Here is a 25,158-nt window from a genome sequence, read left to right on the forward strand (position 1 = left end):
TGTATCTGGAGCTGCTAGGACTCTGGATCGGGGGACTGATCTCTAGAGATCAGAGCACCTTTCTTAATTCAAATAACTAAGTTGCATATAATTCTATTTTAAACACATTTACTTTTCAGCTAGAAAAACCATGTAACCCCATTTTATGCAAGGGATTTGTACATGACAAACTGAACTCTCTCAATATAACTTTATATATCAGGAAAATTAATCAGCACAAAATGTGGACCTATTTTTATAATTATGCACAAATCTAACCAAGACTCCAGAGGGAAATCTGTTAGAAAACCACACCATGTTGTTGAGACCTTAGGGCATTTTTTTTTTTTTTTTTTTTAGAGTCAAATTGATAATCAATATATTTACCGTATATACTCGAGTATAAGCCGAGATTTTCAGCCCACTTTTTTGGGCTGAAAGTCCCCCTCTCGTCGGCAGGGGTCGGCAGGGGAGGGGGAGCGGGAGCCGTCTAATTATACTCACCTGCTCCTGGCGCGGTCCCTGCAGGTCCCTGCTTCCCAGCGCTGCAGTTTCTTCCTGTAGTGAGCAGTCACATAGTACCGCTCATTACAGTAATGAATATGCGGCTCCACCTCCCATAGGGGTGGTGCCGCATATTCATTACTGTAATGAGCGGTAACGGTGACCGCTCACTACAGGAAGAAAATGCGGCGCCGGGGAACAGACGTGCAGCGACGGCGCCAGGAGCAGGTGAGTATGACGGGGGCAGTGCGCGATATTCACCTGCTCCTCGTTCCACCGTCGGCGCCGCTGTGTCTTCTGCGTCTGCAGTGACGCTCAGGTCAGAGGGCGCGGTGATGCGATTAGTGCGCGCCGCCCTCTTCCTGAATGTCGGTGCAAGGGATGGGAAGGCACAGCGGCGGTCAGCGGTGGAACGGGGAGCAGGTGACTATAGCAAGTGCCGGAGAGGTGAGTATGTAATTTTTTTATTTTTCAATCGCAGCAACAGCATATGGGGCAAATATCTGTATGGAGCATCTTATGTGGCCATGTGCAGCATGATATGGGGGCAAATATCTATATGGGGCATCTTATGTGCCCATGTGCAGCATGATATGGGGCAAATATCTGTATGGGGCATCTGTATGGGACCATGTGCAGCATGATATGGGGGCAAATATCTGTATGGAGCATCTTATGGGGCTATAATCCACATTTGTGCAGCATTATATGGGGCATATTTTAATATGGAGCATCTTATGGAGCCCATCATAAACTGTATGGAGCATTATATGGGGCTCCTGATTCAATATGGATATTCAAAAACACTTAAACTACTGATGTCTCAATTAATTTTACTTTTATTGGTATCTATTTTTATTTTTGAAATTTACCAGTGGCTGCTGCATTTTCCACCCTAGGCTTATACTCGAGTCATTAAGTTTTCCCAGTTTTTTGTGGCAAAATTAGGGGGGTCGGCTTATACTCGGGTCGGCTTATACTCGAGTATATACGGTACCTTCTGCCACTATTATGCTGGCCTGCCGACCTTACTGGTCTCTAGATACACAGCCCTGGCCTCCATGGATGACATGTACACAAATGTGACTGTTGCAGCAGTAATGTGTCCAGACATGTTATCGCCGGAGGCTAGGATATGGACACTGGCAGCATGCTAGCATTGCCATACGAGCTACAAAACAATGAGTAGACCAATATTTTGGGTTGTTTTCTGCACCTAAATTGCACAGATTTTGCTGGGCCTCCTTGGGTAATCACATCCGCAATACTTGGGTTCTGTTGAACTGAACGGGAAAAATTAACAAGAAATTAGGTGACAGATTGAGGTGATGTAGATACAAAAATCAGCACAGCGGGTCAATTTCTGCAGCGTGTTGGTCAGATTTGAACAAATCTCATCTACCTTACTCCGCTACAGATCTCACATCCAAAAATTCAGTTAGAATTTCATGACACTTTCGATGAAACATTTAGAGAACTTAAGTAACACATAGAAAGCCATGGCCCATATTTAAAAATCTTGCAATTTTATTTGCATATAAAGGCGCTAGATACATATCACAATAAATGTAAAAGAAACAAATGGTTTTCTAAAGTCCATTAACAAGGTAGCAAAAAAAAAAGAAAAAGAATTGGACAAGCCCTGGAAAAAAAAGCATTTACAGAGGTCAACAGAAAAGAGCTTTTTGCGACAATATTTTTGTGCTAGCAAGATTGCATTTACACACAGTGCAAAATAAGAAAAGGTAAACGTTAACAAGAAAAGGGGGGGTTCAAGAATGTTTATAAAAGGGCAACAAAGCCCTTTTCATCGATTGTATTCATACATGCCTAAAAATACACACAAATACTAGGAAGAAAAGAACACTTGTAGATGTGCCCCATCCTTCATAATTTAGGTTAGCTGTGTGCAACATTTTAATGTATTTTATACTTTTGCAGGTGCCAAAAACTGCCAATAATAATTCCAACATTATGTAACACAGAAAAAAATACTTATATATATAAATCCATATTTAAAAAGAGTTTTGCATTTACATGTTAATGTATGGCATACAATTTCTTTACAGCTGTTTCAGCCCAATACATAATAAAGATAAAAAATAATTTAATAAAAAAAAAAAAAGCGCAAAAGTAATGAATTAATAATAACAATAACAATAGATGAACAAAGGTTTGCCTTAACTAAAAACAAACTACAAAAATGGAGAAAAAAAAACAATGTAAAATGCACCTTGAGGTGATAGAAAAAGCACACAAATTCAATAACAATTAAAAAAAATACAATTACACACAAAACAAAAATATTAGATTGTGCAAATCCCGGTGGTTAAAAAAACATAGCTTTTTTATATTTATCTAATGTGATGTACTGTATAGTTTGGGGACCTTCCTGGGATATGTACAATTTACAACAGAGTTCTGAGGACACAATAATAGATGATAACTTAAGAGTAGATTTTTAAAAAATCTTGAATTTTTTTGTACCAAAACTGAAAGGAAGATGAGGAAAAACAGCTTTAAATAGTTACAAATACCAACAGAAATTGTTTTATTATTAAAATTAAATGGGGGAACAAAATGCAGTTATCAGTTTATAGACCCATTTTTTTTCCGAAGTGCAAAGGGTCTTCATGATCCTTGGGGATTGGGAAGGTCAAAAATAATGGGAGGATTGGTTGGTTGAAAGCTGACTGTACACGTTGAGGCATTGATGTACGTTGTGTAACCATCAGTCATAATCCCGTAACCTGCAAAATGAAGGTTATATTGTAATACAGACAAGTGAGGTGGAACAACTGCACAAGCCCTAAGCCAGAATGCTATAAGCTACGGCGGCATGGAAATAAAGTCGAGCCATAATCCTCTTTACACAGAGTAAGGAGCTTTCATTTTTAGATTCTTACAAACACAACATGCAGCCTTAATAAGCAGAAAAATAATCACCAACTGTTTTCTTCCACTACGCTGTTGTCAAGTCATTTAAGGTACAAATGTCCTCCCACCTAGTAAATCTGTGGCGTCCCATGAAAACTCCCACGGACTATATTCCCCCAAGTACAAAATATACTAATACTTAGGTTTTAAATGGTAAAGAATTGAATTCTGTGGTAACAAAAGATACTGCAGGCTTAATAGATATAAATATTTCCATAAGACTTGTAGACCATCTTTGTCAAGGAGAAGACCATATGACCATGAGGAAGAATACACCATTCAGTCAGTTATCATATGGTCATAATGATGTTTAATAGACTGACAGCAACTATTCCATCTACATACATGGATTTTGTGAACAGCTATCTTTGTATTAACCCCTTCACGACATCCACCGTACATGTAAGGTGCTGCGGGAGGTGCGTTCCCACAGACCACGGTAGATGTATGGCGTGACAGTCACGCAGGCTCACTCCGAGCGATGGTGCAAAAATGGATGTCAGGGCTATATGAGAGCTGACACCCTGGGGCAACACCTACAATCAGTGTTCGTGCCGATCATGGGCGTTTAACCCTTTAATGCCGCTGTCAATAGTACAGCGACATCAATTGGCATAGCAGAGGGAGGGAGCCCTTTCTCTGCTCTGATCGTCAACGCGATTGCGATCGCTTTGTACCGATGATCTCCACGGTGACCCTGTGCTGACAGATGGCTGTGGGGGTAACCAGGTATGGCAGGCTGTAAGCTCATGCGCAGAGCAGGTGCTGACATGCCTGCTCCCCATCTGTGATGCACCGAGCTAAAGCTATGCAATGCAAAAGCATTGCAGAGTATTAGATCTACAATCAGAGCAGGGAAAGTTGATGTCCATCCTGAAACAAGGCAAAAAAGTCTCCAAAAAAATTAAAAATGTAAAAATATTTAAAAAAAGCACAAAATAAAAAAACTAAAAAAATTGGAAAAATACTAATCCAATAGATACATAACTTTATGGAACAATAAAAACAAATACAGTACACATATTTGGTGTTGTCGCTTCCAGTACGACCTTACCTATAAATCTGTCCCACTAGTTAAGCCCTTCAGAGAACACCATAAAAAAAGTGCTAAGAAAACTATACTATGCTTTTTCATCATACTGCCAAACAAAAAGTGGAATAAAATGCAATAAAAAAAGTGAACATAAGTATTACAATATCGCTAAAAAATCTTGTCCCACAAAAAACAAGTTGCAATACAGCCCCATGAGCAGAGAAATAAAAATGCTATCGCTCTTAGAAAAGATTGATGCAAAAACAATTATTTTTTCTATAAAATATTTTAAAAAATTTTTATTGTGTAAAAGCGGCAAAACATAAAAAAATTATATAAATGTGATATCACTGTAATCGTATGGATGCAAGGAATAAAGTTCTTTTATCACTTTTACCGCATGGTAAAGCCCCAAAAAACAATTCCTTAATTGCTGTTAAAAGTTCATTCTGCCTCCCAAAAATGTTAATAGAAAGTGATCAAAAAAGTTATGTGGCCGAAAATGGTACCAATAAAAACGTCAACTCGTCCTACAAAAAACAAGTCCTCACACTACTCTGTTGGCAGAAATATAGAAAAATTATAGCTCTCAAAATATTGAGGTGCAAAAACTTTTGTTTTAAAAAAAGCATCTTTTAGTGTGTGACACGAGCAACTACGTAAAAAAATAAATGAAACCAATTCTTGACCTACTCTTCATTCTGCCTCAAAGTTCGCAGAAAGGCTCGGCTCACATTTATCCTGCACTCTGCGAAGAGCACTTGCATCAGGGTTTCCGTGTAAGTCTCAGAAATACATGATTCCGATGGAACCCCAGGCAGAAGATTCACCATAGTGAGGCAGATTGAGGCACTGTGGATGTCTTCTGGCCTATGATGGTTTCCGTCTTTTTAAACATGCATACAAGAGCGGTCAACCACAGTTTTGTGCATCTCTGAATAGAGGCCATTATAGCGAATGGATCCCTTGGTGGTTTTATCCGAGTCACGTTATTCTGAGATTTAGATGGAAACCCCAATGTAACTGCCCAGCATAGAGCACAGGATAAATGTGACCCAAAATATTATGGAAAATGTTTCCAATAAAAGCTTCAACTCAAACCACAAAAAAAGGAAATTCCCACTCAGGTCCATAATCTGTCAATGGAAATATAGGGGGCTTCCACGGTACTGGTACCACAAAGGCTCTCGAAAAGCGAAATGGCTCCTTGTCCCCCAAAATAAATTCTGCATTCCCAAATCCAAATCCCTTCTGAGCACCAGTGCTTGCCTAAACATCTTTCAGCGTCTACGTTTCATACTTCTGTATCGATGAGAGCACGCTTAACTTACGGGGTGAATGTCTCCAGAAACATGAGCTGGGCAAAATGTATGGGCACTACAATGGCAGATTTGCAATTTTCACTTGGTAGCATTCTTTACTGCTTGTTTCTGGAAAACACCCATGCAGTCAAAATCGTAACTGCAGATAAATTCCCAGAGGCGTGCAATGTCCAAAATTGGGTTAATAGAGGGGAAATTCTGTTCTTCTGGCACTAAGGGTATGTTCCCACAGTCAGTAAACACTGCAGGTTGGACGCTGCATACATCCGCAGCATCCAACCCGCAGCGTCCAGATGTTACAGCATAGTGGATGGGATTTTAAGAAGTCCTGTCTCCACTATGCGTGCTGAGACACCCGCGAATCACCCGTGGAGACGGATATGCGGCGCATCTTTCCAGACCGCAGTATGTCTATTTATCTTGCGGAGACGCGAGTCTCTGCAAGATAAATGTCACCTGTACAATGTATTGGACGCGGTGATTCCACATGGTTCAACACATGCGGAATCACCTGCGTTCAAAAGCCGGCCGAAGCAGACATGTGCTGTGTCCAAAGCGCTGCAGATTCCTGACCAGGGGCACATACCCTTAGGGGCGCCCCATCCCTCAACACCCCCCCACCCCCCAAGTCTTGCAGTACTGTACAGCCACATTGGGGTATTTCTACGTTCACCAGAAATTGTGTGACTAATTTTAGTATACTTTGTAAAATGACATCACTTATTATTGGGGGGGTTCTGCTGTTCTGGCACCTCATGGGCTCTGCCAATGTAACATGGAACCCACAAACCATTCCAATAAAATGGGCACTATAATATGGCACTTCTTCCATTCTGAGGTTTGCACTGTGCCTCCGAAGTTGTTTTCAACAAAATATGAGGTATTGGCGTACTCAAGAGAAATTGTGTAACATTTTGTGGTCCATTTTCTCCTTTTATATCTTTTGAAAATTGAAAACTTGAGGCCAAAGTAGCATTTTAATGGAAAAAAAATAATTTTCCACTGACTCAATGATGTGAACCGCCTGAGGGTTAAAAATGTTCACTATACCCCCTAGATCAATTCCTTAAGAGGTATAGTTTCCACAATGGGGTTACTTATGAGGGTTTCTGCTGTTTTGGAATGTCAGATGGAAAGTCAAATGTGAATTGACATCCACTGTTACAGCCAGAATTCAATTGGTGCTCCTTCCCTTCCGAGCCCTGCCGTGTGGCCAAACATCAGTTTTCCACCACAAATAGGGTACTGCACAGCAAATTGTATGGTCCATTTTCTTCTGTTACCTTGGTGAAAATGAAAAATTTGGGGCTGAAGCAACACATTTTGAGGGGAAAATGTATTTCTTCATTTTCACGGCTCAACATTATAAAATCCTGTGAAGCACTTGTGGGTTCAATACATTTCTATGTAAATTCCTTGAGGGGTGTATTTTCCAAAATCGGTTCACTCGTAGGGGGTTTCCACTGTTTAGGTAATCAGTGGCTCTGAAAATAAGACATGGCATCCACTACTGATTTTTGCTCTCCAAAAGTAAAATAACATCTTATGTCCAATTCATCAAAAGGTTCAAGTCAGAATTTTAGGGAAAAAGCTTTGAACGCTAAGGCTTGGCAATACATATGCAAGATAATTACATATGGATCCTGTAACCATAGATCTCCTTTGAACTAATATCCAGTGGGCAAATTCATCGAGATACACTGAAGACCAACATGTGGATGGATAAGTACCATGACACACATCGTTTATTACCATATATGATTCTACCATAACACTAATTTATTCATAAGATTTATGTGTTTAACTATATACAGTGGGGGAAATAAGTATATAATAAGTATTTGATCCCTTGCTGATATTGTAAGTTTGCCCATTGACAAAGAAATGAACAGTCTATAATTTTAAGGGTAAGTTAATTTTAACATGTAGAGATAGAATATCAAAAATAAAATCCAGAAAATCACACTGTATAAATTATATACCGTATATACTCGAGTATAAGCCGACCCGAGTATAAGCCGACCCCCCTAATTTTGCCACAAAAAACTGGGAAAACTTATTGACTCAAGTATAAGCCTAGGGTGGAAAATGCAGCAGCTACCGGTGAATTTCAAAAATAAAAATAGATGCTCCATACCATTCATTATTGCCCCATAGATGCTCCATATAAAGCTGTGCCATATATAATGCTCCATACCATTGATTATTGCCCCATATATTATCCATATATAGCAGTGCCATATAGAATGCTCTGCACCGTTCATTATGGCCCCATAGATGCTCCATATAAAGCTGTGCCACATATATAATGCTCTGCACCATTCATTATGGCCCCATAGATGCTCCATATAAAGCTGTGCCACATATATAATGCTCTGCACCGTTCATTATGGTCCCATAGATGCTCCTTATAAAGCTGTGCCATATATGCTCTGCACCGTTCAGTTTGGCCCCATAGATGCTCCATATAAAGCTGTGCCATATAGAATGCTCTGCACCGTTCATTATGGCCCCATAGATGCTCCATATAAAGCTGTGCCACATATACAATGCTCAGCACTGTTCATTATGGCCCTATAGATGCTCCATATAAAGCTGTGCCCTATATGCTCTGCACCGTTCAGTTTGGCCCCATAGATGCTCATTATAAATCTGTTCCCTATATGCTCTGCACTGTTCAGTTTGGCCCCATAGATGCTCCTTATATAGCTGTGCCCTATATGCTCTGCACCGTTCAGTTTGGCCCCATAGATGCTCCTTATATAGCTGTGCCCTATATGCTCTGCACCGTTCAGTTTGGCCCCATAGATGCTCCATATATAGCTGTGCCCTATATGCTCTGCACCGTTCAGTTTGGCCCCATAGATGCTCATTATAAAGCTGCCCCATATGGAATGCTCTGCAGCGTTCAGTTTGGCCCCATAGATGCTCCATATCTAATGCTGGTGCTGCTGCTGCAATAAAAAAAAAAAAACACTCACCTTTCTTGCTTGCAGCTCCCCAGCGTCCGGTCCCGGCGTCTCTCCGCACTGACTGATCAGGCAGAGGGCGCCGCGCACACTATATGTGTCATCGCGCCCTCTGACCTGCACAGTCAGAGCGGAGAGATGCCGGGAAGATGGAGCGGCGCTCGGCGTGTGGAACGTGGACAGGTAAATATGCGATACTTACCTGCTCCCGGCGTCCCGCTCCTTCCCCCGGACAGCTGGTCTCCGGGTGCCGCAGCCTCTTCCTCTATCAGCGGTCACCGGCACCGCTGATTAGAGAAATGACTATGCGGCTCCACCCCTATGGGAGTGGAGTCCATATTCATAAGTTTAATGAGCGGTCCCACGTGACCGCTGAACAGGGGAAGAGCTGCGGCACCCGAAGACCGTGGGATGGGCAGGGGGAGCGCCAGGAGCGACGGGACTAGGTGAGTATGCCTCAGCGCCCTCTCCCCCGCACCCGCCGACCCTGCCACAGACCGTGACTCGAGTATAAGCCGAGAGGGGCACTTTCAGCCCAAAAATTTGGGCTGAAAATCTCGGCTTATACTCGAGTATGTACGGTACATTTATTTGCATTTTGTAGTGAGAAATAAGTGTTTGTTTTCTTTGGCAAATAAGACTTAATACTTGGTGGCAAAACCCTTGTTGGCAAGCACAGCAGTTAGACATTTTTTGTAGTTGATTATGAGGTTTGCGCATATGTCAGGAGGAATTTTGATCCACTCCTCTTGCAGATCATCTCTAAATCATTAAGATTTTGAGGTTGTCACTTAACAACTCGGAGCTTCAACTCCCTCCATACGTTTTCTAAGGGATTAAGGTCTGGAGACTGGCTAGGCCACTCCATGGCCTTAATGTGCTGCTTTCTGAGCCACTCTTTTGTTGCCTTGTCAGTCCCGACCCATTTTTAATGTCCTGGCGGAGGGAAAGAGGTTGTCACTAAGGACTGTATGGTACATGGTTCCATCCATTCTCCCATTGATGCAGTGAAGTAGTCCTGTGCCCTTAGCAGAGAAACACCCCCAAAAACATAATGTTTCCACCTCCATGCTTGACAGTGGGGACGGTTTTCTTTGGGTCATAAGCAGTATTTCTCTTCCTCCAAACATGGCGAGTTGAGTTAATGCCAAAGAGCTCAATTTCTGTATCATCTGACCACAGCACCTTCTGCCAATAACTCACTGAATCATCCAGGTGTTCATTGGCAAACTTCAGACGAGCCTGCACATGTGCCTTCTTGACCAGGGGGACCTTGCAAGCACTGCAGGATTTTAAACCTTTACGGCGTAATGTGTCAGCAATGGTTTTCTTGGTGACTGTGGTCCCAGCTGCTTTGAGATAATTAACAAGTTCCCCCTGTGTAGTTTTAGGCTGATCTCTCACCTCCCTCATGATCAAAGATACCCCACGAGGTGAGATTTTGCATGGTGCCCTAGATCGATGTCGATTGACAGTCATTTTGTATTTCTTCCATTTTCTTATCATTGCACCAACAGTTGTCTCCTTCTCACTCAGTGTCTTACTTATGGTTTTGTATCCCATTCCAGCTTTGTACAGGTGTATGATGTTGTCTCTGACAAAGCTCTTTGGTCTTGCCCATGTTGTAGAGGTTAGAGTCTGACTGATTAATTGAGTCTGTGGACAGAAGTCTTTTATAAAGGTGACTATGTAAGACAGCTGTCTTTAATGCAGGTAATGAGTTGATTAGGAGCGTCTAACTGGTCTGTAGGAGTCAGAACTCTTAATGGCTGGTAGGGGATCAAATACTTATTTCTCACTGCAAAATGCAAATAAATGTATATAATTTATACAGTGAGATTTTCTGGATTATATTTTTGATATTCTATCCCTCAATGTTAAAATTAACCTACCCTTAAAGTTATACACTGTTCATGTCTTCATCAGTGGGCAAACTTACAAAATCAGCAAGGGATCAAATACCTCTTTCTCTCACTGTAGATATATCAGTTGCTAGATTGTCTCCTGCACTATATGAGATGAAAGTGAAACATTGTTATTTTCATTGATTACTATCATGGCATATGTCATACACGTATAAACATACGAATGCACAAAATGTGTCTGCTTGTCTGATGTGGATAGGAACAGATCATACACTACAGGCATGAACATTAATGTGCAAATGTTTTATCTGACCTGTTGATCTAAAAAATTGCATACATGGTTCTGAGAGATAATCCCCTTGTTTGTAAATTATTTAGCCTATCTTGTGAACCCTACTTTGATGGGCTATTATTAAATCTATCTATTCTGTACCTTATGGTTTGGTGGATCTTCTGTGTGTATTCTCCCAAAAAATGAATGTTCTTTACATTGTCCTGTAAATCCGCTTATTAATATTGCCATCCTGATGATTACCCATGTACAGGGATTTATAGGGAATCTCAGAGACAGACGACATGTGAGTGGAGGCCTAGCGTACCGATTAAGGATGCCAACCCCTATGGACAGGAAGGGTCACTCTAGGGGACATTAAGTAGAGATTTATATCCATTGCTATTATTTTGAACACCCATTATCCTATCTACTATGATTAGTGAAATAATCCTCTATTGCAGTGGTCATCTGTATGATATAGCCGCATCATACCGCTATATGAGGATTAAAATATAACTTATTGATGGGGATATGTATTTGCTGTGATTCTACGTCTTGATATATATATATTGTTTATTTTATTGTCGCACAAACTTCAGTCATTTTGGTGGCATGTTTTGTTTGGAATATTTAAGATCATTATTAAAAGTGATATTTTTAGGGTTAGTTATGTAAAACTGGGTTGTGCCTAAATTGACATCTACATGACAGTTTCTCCCAGCTGGGTAGAGCAGGGGTGGGACACGGAACAGATTGCATCCATGACGAGTGGTGGCATTCGCTACGCCACAAATCTTATTCCAGCAGGGGTTAGTGTTTGTGGAAAGGCGCACACAAAGGTGTGTGCTGCTAGTCCAATGCTCTCAATCAATGAAAAGGTGTACGCCGACTCCAGCACAGCCCCTCATCAAGACCGGCATTAACGCCAGTCTTGATGAATCTGGTCCCTTATTTTTTCTAATATAGTTCCTATGGCAAAAAAGTTACACAGTATATAAAATCAGTAAGAGGACAGAAACTTTAGTGTCACATATTGGATTTAGCAATCCTAAAAAGAAGGCAAATGCCATTTGCAGACATGTGTTTTGAAGTGATTACCTCTCATCAGTGCAAAGCAAGAACATTTGTTTGGCTGGATGAGAAGCCTTTGACAGTGGATATAAGGAGTAAACATGTCTGCAAACAGAGTTTCTGGTTTGGAGTTTTATCCTAAGTTATATGGCAAGGTTTGTTAAAGAGTCAATAATTACTTTAGGATTGCTACTTCCAATAGGTGTCACTAGAGTTTTTGTCCTTTTCCACTCTGAAGAGGATATTTGAATATTTAAATGACCAGAAAAGCATTGCATGGCTTATAAATCTCCTTATGCTGACTTGGCGGACTCCACAAGAGGAAACACTACCTGTTAGATACCTTATAAAAGTACTGGAGTTTACTTTTTAATTGGGGTCCTGGGTTCAAATCCCATCAAGGAGAACATCTGCAAGGAATTTGTATGTTCTCCCTGCGTTAGCGTGGGTTTCCTCCGGATTCTATGGTTTCCTCACAAACTCCAAAGACATACTGATAGGGAACCTAGATTGTGAGCCCCAATGGAGACAGTGATGGTGATCAATGTAAAGTGCTGCGGAATAAATCGTGCTATATAACTGAGTAAAATAAATAAATAGAACACAGCAATTTAAAGTACATACAATAGTCCAAATTCATCAAGACTGGTCTTATTCACACCAGTTTTAATGAGGGGGCCTGTTGGACCTAGAGGCGCCTTAGTCATAAAGAAGTAGATGCCTCATTTGGGACGGAAGTAAGATTTGTGGTGTAAAGTACACCGCTGCTCATCATGACCTAGATAGGCGGATTAGATGAGCAGTCATTGCCACACCCTGTTCCACCTGCATCCTACTCAGCACCACCAAAAAGCAACCTCACAAAAAAATCCACTAAATTTTTGCGCAAAGTCTTTTACGCCAATCCATGTATACATGTCAATGAATCGAGGACAATGTTTGATAACTTTTTATTAAGTTGGGTGTAATTCCTAAAAAAAACCACTATTCTGTTGCTTGGATTTTTTTTCTCACAGTGTTTACTGATTGGTTTAATTAATTTTATATTTGGATAGACTGCACTTTTACAGGCACAGACATATCAAATATGTTTATTTTTATTGTCTTTATTTTAATGGGTAAAAAATAATAACATGTTTATATTTTTAAAAACGTCTTTATTTTTTTTAGTCTAACTAGGAACTTGAACCTGAGATTTTCTGATTGCCTATTCTATACATTGCAAATACCACTGAATTGCAGAATATATGTGTATTCTGTGGACGGCAGTCTGTGACTGAGTTTTACAGAAGTACCAAGAAGGCAGCGAATGGGGCCATCAGTAGGCCCCTGGCTGCCAAGGTGACACTTTGGTCACGGAGATCACATAGCAGGGGCCGGTGGGAGCCACAGTGCATGCGACCATGTATAAGACTAGCATCAGTGATCAGAGCTCAGAGACACAGATACCGGCTATATACGGTAATATAGTTGGTGCTACCGCTTGCGGACGGAGCTCAGCTCTTGAACCTTCTCCACATGCTGTCACCATTACAGTGACATAGGTATATATGGCAATTATGTATGGATTAAAAATATCTAGGATAATTGTTAGAGATGTTCAAAAGGATGTGCATCAGTCTGGCATATGCTTAGGTACTCTGTGGCAGCTAAACTACAGCAATGCAAACTTCCACTAATGGAACATGAATGCTGCCATCCTAGGCACGTCTTGCGATTACTAGATCCCTGTTATGTCTTGACTTTGAGCGAGCCTTAGTGGTTACTAAGAATTGTATATCTATCCTAAGAAAAAAAAATATCTATGATGCGCACCCTTGTAATTCAAGGGGATATGTCAGAATCAATCTGGATATTGATTCAGCACAGCTATGAGATGAAAAACTTTTTTCCCATTACAAAAGAAGTTTCAAGGTTAAAAGACTTGGGTCCAATGTAAGTAAAATGTATACACTTTGCAGTATACCCAACCTCTAAATTGTGTAGGTTGAGCTCATTTGGTTGTTGCGCACTTGACCGGGCAGATGAGTTGCAGTGGTTGGGTGAACTAAACATAACTGTACATGATGTCCATCCATCCATCACACATATAGACCTCATGCAAGAACCCGGCATCGGCAAGAACACGATAGAATTCAAAGGATTAGTATACTGCAAAGTTTAAGTATATTAAGTCAGTTCTTTTAGCCAGTATACCCCTGTTAAGATCCCACTGTTGCAAAAGTGGAGAGGTACTGCAAATAGCTTCTCTTGCTTCAGATCCCTCAGCATGACCAAATCAGCTTCACTTCATCTACAGAGAAGCAATTGACAGTTGTTAGCCATGTACTTACCTTCATGGATGCCACCAAATACATGCAACTTGGGCCTGACCCTCCTTTGCACTGTGTTAAGAAGTTCTACACATCCAACCCTCTGTAATTCTTTAGGGACCCAGTCCCGGAAACCTAATGCACATAAAAGTGAAGAAAAGAAAAATAAAACATCAGTATATTTAATATTCTGTAATAAAAGGTGGTTCTTCCTTCTAGGAGCCTTTGCTGGAAACCATAATTCATGAAAAAGGTTTATTACAATATCTGTAATAGAACACCGCCCATTAAACACCATCAGAATGCTTTTAAGGAGCCTTCACTTTATGTTAGAGAGACCCCAAACATGGAACGTTCTGACAGAGATAATGAACATTTTCTTTTCCCACCAGCTTGATTTATAAAAGCGAGGGTGATAGAATTAACTTTATTCCTTGGAGTTCCTCTCCGTTTTTTTCCCGGCAGTAACCTAATTATTTAGCAGTTCCCTTATCCTATTCTCTCATTTCATTTTTTTTTTTGCAGACTCTTCCTTAATTGCATTTTTTTTTCATTTAGCGGGGAATATATTGGAAAGGATGTTTAATATCTCAGCTTTATCATGCAGCCGACGATCTGCTGCATTTCTCTGTCTTTACAAGTCACAGGACCACCACTTTCTACTGTCGAAAACACAATTCCTCCAGAATACTCAGCTAGTCTCTACAATAGACGTTTCAGGAATCGAAATGGTCTGATGGAATTAAACATTTTCAGAAGCCAGTGATGTGATAAGATCTAAACTTGTTATTACATGGATAATACAAATACTCATTAACAGGCTAAAACCTTCTAATTGGTAATGGTCGCCTCACACGGACAGCAGTGGGTGAAATGTGGAAAAATGCTGCAAAGTAGGAATGCTTTATAAACAGAAGTATTACTGGTAACAGCTTCATTTTATTTATTAACAAAATGCAAAGTAAATGAATAAAAGAAATTTGGTGACCACGATTTGCCTTCAAAACAGGATCAACTCTTCTACCTATACTTGCACACAGTTTCTGAAGGAACTCGGCAGGGGGTTGTGGCAAACATCTTGGAGAAGTAACCACAGATCTTCTGTGGATGATGCATGTACAAATCCTTGTCTCTTCATCTAACCCCAGAAGGACTCAATGAAGTTGAGATCAGGGCTCTGAAGGGGACCATATCACTTCCATGACCCCGTGCTCTTCTTCGCATTGCTGGTGTGTTTACGGTCACTGTCCTGCTGCAGAATAAATTTGGAGCCACTTAGACTCCTGATGGTATTATACGATGGAGAAGTATTTGCCTGTATTCCTTGGCAGAGACAAATCTTTACTATCTGCCCTCATCATATCATCTTATTCCACAAGTTATAGACACTGAATTATCTTGTGCTCAGATTCTGGACAGTCGATGAAAGAGTTAAATCCACGGTCAGGAGCACTGGCCACAGAAAAAGTGTTATGAACATGGCAGCACAAAGGTTAAAATCGCAGACTTTCCGAACCTTAAGTGAATACCTAGCAATGAAGTCACAGCTAATTGATGGCTCTTACAGTTTAAGAGCCACTTAGTTCTACAGTTAATGTAGAGAATCCATAAAACTGAACATCAATTATCACACAAACTACCCAAGAAGAACTAAAAAAAAAAGCATATGAGATGGAGCAGGTGAGGCGCTTACATATCTATATCTCTCTTCCATATTGTACCGATTGGGCATTTCTATATTTATACTCCACAACATTGAAATTGCAACCTCAAGATGGATATGTCTTGTAAGTATGAAAATCACAGCAGGATGAATACACGTAAGGCTACTTTCACACTTCTGTCAGTACGGGGACGTCGAAATAAATGCACAACGGGGGCAGCAGATGCAGTTTTTCAACGCATCCGCTGCCCCATTGTAATGTCCGGGGAGGAGGTGGCGGAGTTTCGGCCGCGCATGCGAGGTCAAAAATGGCGGACGCAACGCACAAAAAAAGTTACATGGAACTTTTTTGTGCCGACGGTCCGCCAAAACACGACGCATCCGTCGCACGACGGATTAGACGTGTGGCCATACGTCGCTAATGCAAGTCTATGGAGAAAAAACACATCCTGCGGGCAACTTTGCAGGATGCGTTTTTCTCCAAAACGACGCATTGCGACGTACCTCACACGACGCAAGTGTGAAAGTAGCCTAACTCATATGTAACGATGAAAAAAATGCAAACAATATTTTCACAACATCTCAATTTATTCAGTATGGAGTATGAGCACCGCCAGCAGAAATACCCGCACTTACACGCCTTGGTTGCTATCAATAAGGTTATTAAAGAAGCACTCCAATGAAGATTTTTTTTTTTATTATCGGACATGACTAATGTGCTTGACAGGAGAGAAATCCAGAGATGCTGCAGGCCATGGTAGCATGTTTAGTCCACGTGGGATGCTTACGAGCAACCTGCAGCCTGGCGTTGCCACGCTTAAAAATAACTTTTTGGACACCGATAATTACATGATTCATCCATTCTGTACTGAAAGTGAAATTGGTTGTCACATACTAAACCTAAGGCATCAAACAGTGTCTACACAAACCATCAGATGGCGTTTGCATGACATTGAGCCACAAGCCAGATGTCCAGCTATAGATGTTCCATTGACCCAATGCCACCGCTCTGAAAGGTCATCATAGTGCAGAGCAAGATGGAAATGGAGGTTTATCCTTTTCGGCGATGAGTCCCCCTTTTGATTTGGATGTAATGATAGCCGGAGAATGGTCTAGAGTCCACATGGAAAACACCTTCATGTGGGTATGTCACATCGGTCCTACACCCAGGATTATGGTGTGGAAGGGCATACTATACAGCAGCTGGGCCCCTTTAGTCTTCATTTCAGATACACGAACAGTCATAACACGGCCATTTCTCCAAAGTGTCCCAAGAGCCATTTTTCAACATGACAACTCCAGGCCACATGTTGTTTGTTCTACTGTGAGCAGCCAGAGTTCCCAAATGTGCTACCATGGTCTTTAGCATTTCCGGACTTGCCTCCCATTGAGCACATCTGGGACGCCATTGATCGGCAATTGAAAAATCAGTTGCCAGCAGCAGATTTTGATGATTTGCTCAAAATGCATTCTGTGGGGCAGAACATTCGTCAGACAACCATTAATGATCTCACTGACAGATGAGTGAATTTGATTGGGTCACAACACATGCATGGAGAACGCTATCCATGCGCGTGTTGTGACTGTGACACAGCGGGGACACATGCAGCTGCGGAGCCGAACAGCTGATCAGCCGGCGTGCTCCATGTATCCGGGTTTCCTTGGCAGCTTATTTAGTAAGCGCTATAGCGTGCCAAATAAGCCCTGACTCAATCAAATTCGCTCATCTCTACTCACTGACAGCAGCCGAAACATTTAAGTGCAGGGATTTCTGTATGTAGCTCTTATACTTGATACTTACTAAATCAAGAGGTTTTAAAAATGTTGTTTCCATTTTTCTTCATCTGCAAATCATGTCTAATTATTCTGTGATTTACACAACTTTTCCTTTTTGGTGTAGAAACACTCAATGTCATTCAGTACTATGTGAAATGCTCTTTACTAGGCAGATTCATCATTGATGTCCAAAGAGAAATGAGGCAGCGCTCATCATTACGGGCGTCTATACTTTAGAATAACAGTAAAAACATAGCGGTAAGGGAGAAGAGGTGGAGACAATGTAGGACTACGTCCGTTTAACTTATTCGCCATACATTTTGGGCCACTTGGTAAAGTTATCTTTCTGTTGTAACTTTTGTTCCCTCCAAAACTTTGCTTATTCAGAAGTTTTAGATTTATGACACGCAACTTTAACCAAATGTCACATTTTTTGGACACTTCAGACCTTGCCTGGAGTAATGTTTCTGGAGAAGTATTCAATATTTCTTATATTTGCGACCAATAGTACAGAAAAAAAGGTATAAAATGGTCAAAAGCACAAAAAATAATTTTGTTTATTTTGTGCCAAAATCATTAAGGGCATGAGTCATTTTTAAGAATTTGACGCCTAAAATGTCAGCAATTATCACATGGCAAAAAATGAAAAGTGAATTCAATAAATCACAAATGATTTATAGGACCATTTGTGTTCAGAGTTCTAGACTTGGATTGTATGACTGGTTTGCACAGAGGCAAATCATCCAAGCCTGGAGTCTACTTGATGAAGTGTGTGCCAAGATGGTCACAATGTAATAAGTCAGTAGCCTTTAGTTACATGAACATTATGCACATCAGCTTCATTATTAGGTCATGAAACGTTATACAACTTTCTATTATACTTTGTCATTTCTAAGACATATTCTTCATTATTTTTAAGATCTGCAGAAAATCCCTCATGGCTAAATGCTATTCACAGATAAAATAATTGTATACAATCTAAGTATCAATGGGCACCAGTTTCTCTGAAACTGTATGTTGAACCAGCAATGATTAAAGGGTGGTGTCCTCTTTGGATATTTTTGTTGTTTTTTTAGGGTTCTTGATAATAATCTTATCATAGGGAGTCCCGATGCTAAAACCTAGAGTAATCAGCTGTAATACTAGTAAACATACTCAGTTTGCTGCAATGCTATTTCCCCCCAAAATTAAGGGGCATCAGTCAGCAGATGAACCCTCCTAAGCAGTCTATATGGGCTTGTAGATCATAGGAAGCTGAATACAATGATACCGTGCTATCTGTGATCCGATGTCTTATTCCAGAGAAATCTATGTTTTTCTTATATGCGAATGAGCTGTTAAGATCTATGGGCCGGACATAGATCTCCTGAGAATCTGCCTCCAGAACTTACATAAAATCAGGAGAGAAGACTGTCAGCCATTACATGCCTCATACTGGTAACATCTCCTTTCAATTAAAATAATCTTTGGTGGCAGATTCTCAGGATAATCAGTGTCCGGCCCATAGATCTTAAAGGCTCACTTATATATAAGAAAAACATAGATTTCTCTGGAATAAGACATTGGATCACAGATATCAGTGTATCATTGTATTCAGCTTCCTAGGACCTACATGCCCATATTGACGGCTTTGGGTGGTCCATCCTACTGACAGATACATTTTAAGGATTACAATGTTCCTAATTAAATCATGATGGATACTTCAGAGTAAGATGCTATATGTATGGGGCTCTCTGCAGGATAATAGATGAAGGTCCTGAAAGACTGAACAAGTCCTTTAAATGGCAGAACACACCTCAAATCTGACAGCAAACCCTACCGAACCTTGTTCTGTTAGGGTACCGTCACACAGTCACATTTTGATCGCTACGACCGTACGATCCGTGACGTTCCAGCGATATCCATACGATATCGCTGTGTCTGACACGCAGCAGCGATCAGGGATCCTGCTGAGAATCGTACGTCGTAGCAGATCGTATGGAACTTTCTTTCGTCGCTTGATCACCCGCTGACATCGCTGGATCGTTGTGTGTGACAGCGATCCAGCGATGTGTTCGCTTGTAACCAGGGTAAACATCGGGTAACTAAGCGCAGGGCCGCGCTTAGTAACCCGATGTTTACCGTGGTTACCAGCGTAAACGTAAAAAAAACAAACAGTACATACTCACATTCCAGTGTCTGTCCTCCGGCGTCTCAGCTTCTCTGCACTGTGAGCGTCACGGATCGTGCCGTCGTAGCGATCAAAATGGCACTGTGTGACGGTACCCTTACATCTGTGATGGGGAGAGCTATCATTGTTTTAAAATTCCACTTCTCTGATATATTTAGTTTAAAGAATAAAGTCTGCTTGATAGATGAAGCTTTTTTTTAACCCCATTTCCTCTAAAACAACTAAAGAAATTCCTTAATTGAAATGTAAAACCTCAATCCTCCACTAACCCTTCTCCAACCAGAGGCAATCGCCACACAAAGATGGGGGGAGCTACAAGTACACAATAAAAAAAAATCTAAAAAAAAAAAAAGTAACAGAATATAAGAGAGTTTTGCTGAAGGCTGGCCCTTTCTTGTTCTTCAATCGTATTAACCCACTGAATGCCAATGGATGGCTAATCCTAGTAGAGTCTCAGAGAGGTTAAATGAAACTCAAGGATGTAGTTTGTCGCATCCTCGCAACATCTCAATTTACACAGCAGGGACTCTTCAATAAAAGGTAATTAAGAGAGATTGTGCTTTTAAATCCCCACAAGAAAAACTTGTTACACTACATTGCTTTATGCAGATTTTGTAAGATCGAAATCTAACAATAAAAGCAGCCTCCACATTATAGGGGGCCCAGGAGGAAGACAATGCACTGTGCTGCAATGGTGCAAGATCTGGGTACTACGGTGACACATGCCAAGATTAGTTACTTGTCTACATAGCAAATGTGAGTGCTCCAGATCACCATGCAGAGCGGCTCCTACGTGTCGTGAGTGCTCCAGATAACCATGCAGAGCGGCTACTACTTGTCTACATAGCACGTGTGAGTGCTCCACATCACCATGCAGAGCGGCTACTACCTGTCTACATAGCACAAGTAAGTGCTCAACATCACCATGCAGAGCGGCTACTACGTGTTTACATAGCACATGTGAGTGCTCCAGATCACCATGCAGAGCGGCTCCTACTTGTCTACATAGCACATGTGAGCGCTCCCCATCACCATGCAGAGCGGCTCCTACTTGTCTACATAGCACATGTGAGCGCTCCCCATCACCATGCAGAGCGGCTCCTACTTGTCTACATAGCACATGTGAGTGCTCCAGATAACCATGCAAAGTGGCTCCTACTTGTCTACATAGCACATGTGAGTGCTCCAGATAACCATGCAGAGCGGCTCCTACTTGTCTACATAGCACATGTGAGTGCTCCAGATCACCATGCAGAGCGGCTCCTACTTGTCTACATTGCACATGTGAGTGCTCCACATCACCATGCAGAGCGGCTCCTACTTGTCTACATAGCACATCTGAGCGCTCCCCATCACCATGCAGAGCGGCTTCTACTTGTCTACATAGCACATGTGAGCTCTCCACATCACCATGCAGAGCAGCTACTACTTGTCTACATAGCACATGTGAGCGCTCCACATCACCATGCAGAGCGGCTCCTACTTGTCTACATAGCACATGTGAGTGCTCCAGATAACCATGCAAAGTGGCTCCTACTTGTCTACATAGCACATGTGAGTGCTCCAGATAACCATGCAGAGCGGCTCCTACTTGTCTACATAGCACATGTGAGTGCTCCACATCACCATGCAGAGCGGCTACTACGTGTCTACATAGCACATGTGAGTGCTCCAGATAACCATGCAAAGCGGCTCCTACTTGTCTACATAGCACATGTGAATGCTCCAGATCACTGTTGTGAATTCTGTTCTTGGGCTCCCTCCGGTGGTTATAAGTGGTAGCGCTGCTGTCTTTGGATCGCAGCATTTATCAGGTGTGTCCACTTATTGCAATTCTGATTGGGCTATTTAGTCTTGCTTGACCCTTTAGTCAGTGCCAGTTGTCCATTGTTTCCTGGAGGATTCACTTCCCTGCCTGGTCTCTCTTGCTTTGCTGTTCATTTCATCAAAGATAAGTTCTGGCTTTGTTTATTGCAGTCCACATGCTGTGGGCCTGATTGTTCATGTTCTTTTCCATGTTTTGTCTTGTCCAGCTTGGTCTGTATAAGGATTTGCTCAGCCAAGCTGGTATCTCTGGAGATGCAGATATACCCTCCATGTCTTTAGTTAGATGTGGAGATTTTGTATTTTCTGTGGTGGATATTTTCTAGTGTTTTAATACTGACCGCATAGTACTCTGTCCTATCCTTTCTATTTAGCTAGAGTGGCCTCCTTTGCTAAATTCTGTTTTCAGTCTGCGTATGTTATTTCCCTCTCCTCTCACAGTCAATATTTGTGGGGGGCTGTCTATCCTTTGGGGATTTTCTCTGAGGCAAGATAGTTTTCCCTTTTCTATCTCTAGGGGTAATTAGTCCTCCGGCTGTGTCGAGATGTCTAGGAAGTGTTAGGTACATTCCACGGCTACTTCTAGTTGCGGTGTTAAGTTCAGGGTCTGCGGTCAGTACAGGTACCACCTTCTCCAGAGTACGTCTCATGCTGCTCCTAGGCCACCAGATCATAACAGTACAACTGGCCAACAATGAGTTAATTGCATCTCAGAAGAAGGAAAGGAAAGTGCTGAGCCATTTTTTTTTCTGTAGTCTGTTGTGCCTTTTCTTTCCTCTTTACCTCTGGGTGGTTCAGGAGTTTGGCGCTGGCATGGATGTTCAGGGATTGGCTTCTCGTGTGGACCAGCTTGCTGCTAGAGTACAGGGTATTTCCGATTATATCGTTCAGACTCCGGTTTTAGAGCCTAGAATTCCAACTCCTGATTTGTTTTTCGGGGACAGGTCCAAATTTTTGAGCTTTAAAAATAATTGTAAACTGTTTTTAGCTCTGAAACCCCGTTCCTCTGGTGATCCCATCCAGCAGGTTAAAATAGTCATTTCTCTGCTGCGCGGTGACCCTCAGGATTGGGCGTTCTCCCTGGAAGCTGGAAATCCTGCTTTGCTTAACGTAGACAACTTTTTTCAAGCGCTAGGGTTATTGTATGATGAACCTAATTCAGTGAATCATGCTGAGAAGACCTTGTTGGCCCTGCCTCAGGGTCAAGAAGCGGCAGAATTGTATTGCCAGAAATTTAGAAAATGGTCTGTGCTGACTAGATGGAATGAGGATGCCTTGGCTGCAATTTTCAGAAAGGGTCTTTCGGAATCTGTTAAAGATGTTATGGTGGGGTTCCCCACGCCTGCTGGTCTGAGTGATTCTATGTCTCTGGCCATTCAGATTGATCAGCGCTTGCGCGAGCGCAGAGTTGTGCGCTCTGTGGCGTTGTCTTCTGAGCGGAGTCCTGAGCCTATGCAGTGTGATAGGATTGTGTCTAGAGCTGAACGACAAGGATTCAGACGTCAAAATAGGTTGTGTTTTTACTGCGGCGATTCTGCTCATGTTATTTCTGATTGCCCTAAGCGTACTAAGAGAATCGCTAGTTCTGTTACCATCAGTACTGTACAACCTAAATTTCTGTTATCTGTGACCCTGATCTGCTCATTATCGTCATTTTCTGTCATGGCATTTGTGGATTCAGGCGCCGCTTTAACCTTAATGGACTTAGAGTTTGCCAGACGTTGTGGGTTCCCTTTGCAGCCTTTGCAGAGTCCTATTCCTTTGAGGGGCATTGATGCTACACCGCTGGCTAAAAATAAACCTCAGTTTTGGACACAGCTGACCATGTGCATGGCGCCAGCTCATCAGGAAGATTGTCGTTTTCTGGTGTTGCATAATTTGCATGATGCTATTGTGCTGGGTTTCCCATGGTTACAGGTGCATAATCCGGTATTAGATTGGAAATCTATGTCTGTGACTAGTTGGGGTTGTCAGGGGGTTCATGGTGACGTTCCTTTGATGTCAATTACCTCCTCCCCCTCTTCTGAAATTCCTGAGTTTTTCTCAGATTTCCAGGATGTATTTGATGAGCCCAAGTCCGGTTCCCTTCCACCACATAGGGACTATGATTGTGCTATCGACTTGATTCCAGGCTGTAAGTTCCCTAAGGGCCGACTTTTTAACCTGTCTGTGCCAGAACATGCCGCTATGCGGAGTTATGTTAAGGAGTCTTTGGAGAAGGGGCATATTCGGCCATCTTCTTCACCATTGGGAGCAGGTTTTTTTTTTGTTGCCAAGAAGGATGGCTCCTTGAGACCCTGTATTGATTATCGCCTCTTGAATAAGATCACGGTCAGATTCCAATACCCTTTGCCTTTGCTTTCTGATTTGTTTGCTAGGATTAAGGGGGCTAGTTGGTTTACTAAGATTGACCTTCGAGGGGCATATAATCTTGTTCGTATTAAACAGGGTGATGAATGGAAAACTGCGTTTAATACGCCCGAGGGCCATTTTTGAATACCTTGTGATGCCATTCGGGCTCTCTAATGCCCCATCTGTGTTTCAGTCCTTCATGCATGATATATTTCGGAATTATCTTGATAATTTCATGATAAATTCATGATTGTATATTTGGATGATATTTTGATTTTTTCAGATGATTGGGAGTCTCATGTGAAACAAGTCAGGATGGTATTTCAGATCCTTCGTGATAATGCTTTGTTCGTGAAGGGGTCTAAGTGCCTCTTTGGAGTACAGAAGGTTTCTTTTTGGGCTTCATTTTTTCTCCTTCATCTATAGAAATGGATCCGGTTAAGGTTCAGGCCATTCATGATTGGATCCAGCCCACTTCTGTGAAGAGCCTTCAGAAATTTTTGGGCTTTGCTAATTTTTATCGCCGTTTCATTGCCAACTTCTCCAGTGTGGTTAAACCCCTGACCGATTTGACAAAGAAGGGCGCTGATGTGACGAATTGGTCCTCTGCGGCTGTTTCTGCCTTTCAGGAGCTTAAACGCCGATTTACTTCTGCCCCAGTGTTGCGTCAGCCGGATGTCTCCCTTCCATTTCAGGTTGAGGTTGACGCTTCTGAGATTGGGGCAGGGGCCGTTTTGTCTCAGAGGAGTTCTGATGGTTCCTTGTTGAAACCGTGTGCCTTCTTTTCTCGAAAGTTTTCGCCTGCGGAACGCAATTATGATGTCGGCAATCGTGAGTTGTTGGCTATGAAGTGGGCATTTGAGGAGTGGCGTCATTGGCTTGAGGGGGCCAAGCACCATATTGTGGTCTTGACTGATCATAAGAATCTGATTTACCTCGAGTCTGCCAAACGGCTGAATCCTAGACAGGCCCGATGGTCCCGGTTTTTCTCCCGTTTTGATTTTGTGGTCTCGTACCTTCCGGGTTCTAAGAATGTTAAGGCGGATGCCCTCTCTAGGAGCTTTTTGCCTGCTTCTCCTGGGGTCCTTGAGCACGTCGGCATTCTGA

The 25,158-nt window shown here is 41.9% G+C and overlaps 1 protein-coding gene across 4 annotated transcripts in view; it reads right to left on the reverse strand.

Annotated features, from left to right (window-relative positions):
- Positions 1-3,069: 3,069 nt before the first annotated feature.
- The window catches only part of MPPED2 (metallophosphoesterase domain containing 2), a 289,676-nt gene continuing 267,587 nt past the window's right edge, over positions 3,070-25,158 (reverse strand). For all 4 annotated transcript variants that reach the window (XM_077288056.1, XM_077288058.1, XM_077288057.1 and 1 more), the window contains 2 exons: positions 14,288-14,401; positions 3,070-3,233 (listed from right to left, as the gene is read on the reverse strand). In XM_077288056.1, coding sequence (XP_077144171.1) covers positions 3,115-3,233; positions 14,288-14,401 — 233 coding nt within the window. In that variant the 3' untranslated portion in view covers positions 3,070-3,114. The remainder of the gene's footprint in view (positions 3,234-14,287; positions 14,402-25,158) is intronic.

Source organism: Ranitomeya variabilis, chromosome 2 (genome assembly GCF_051348905.1).
Source record: "Ranitomeya variabilis isolate aRanVar5 chromosome 2, aRanVar5.hap1, whole genome shotgun sequence".
NCBI classification, from domain to species: Eukaryota; Metazoa; Chordata; class Amphibia; order Anura; family Dendrobatidae; genus Ranitomeya; species Ranitomeya variabilis.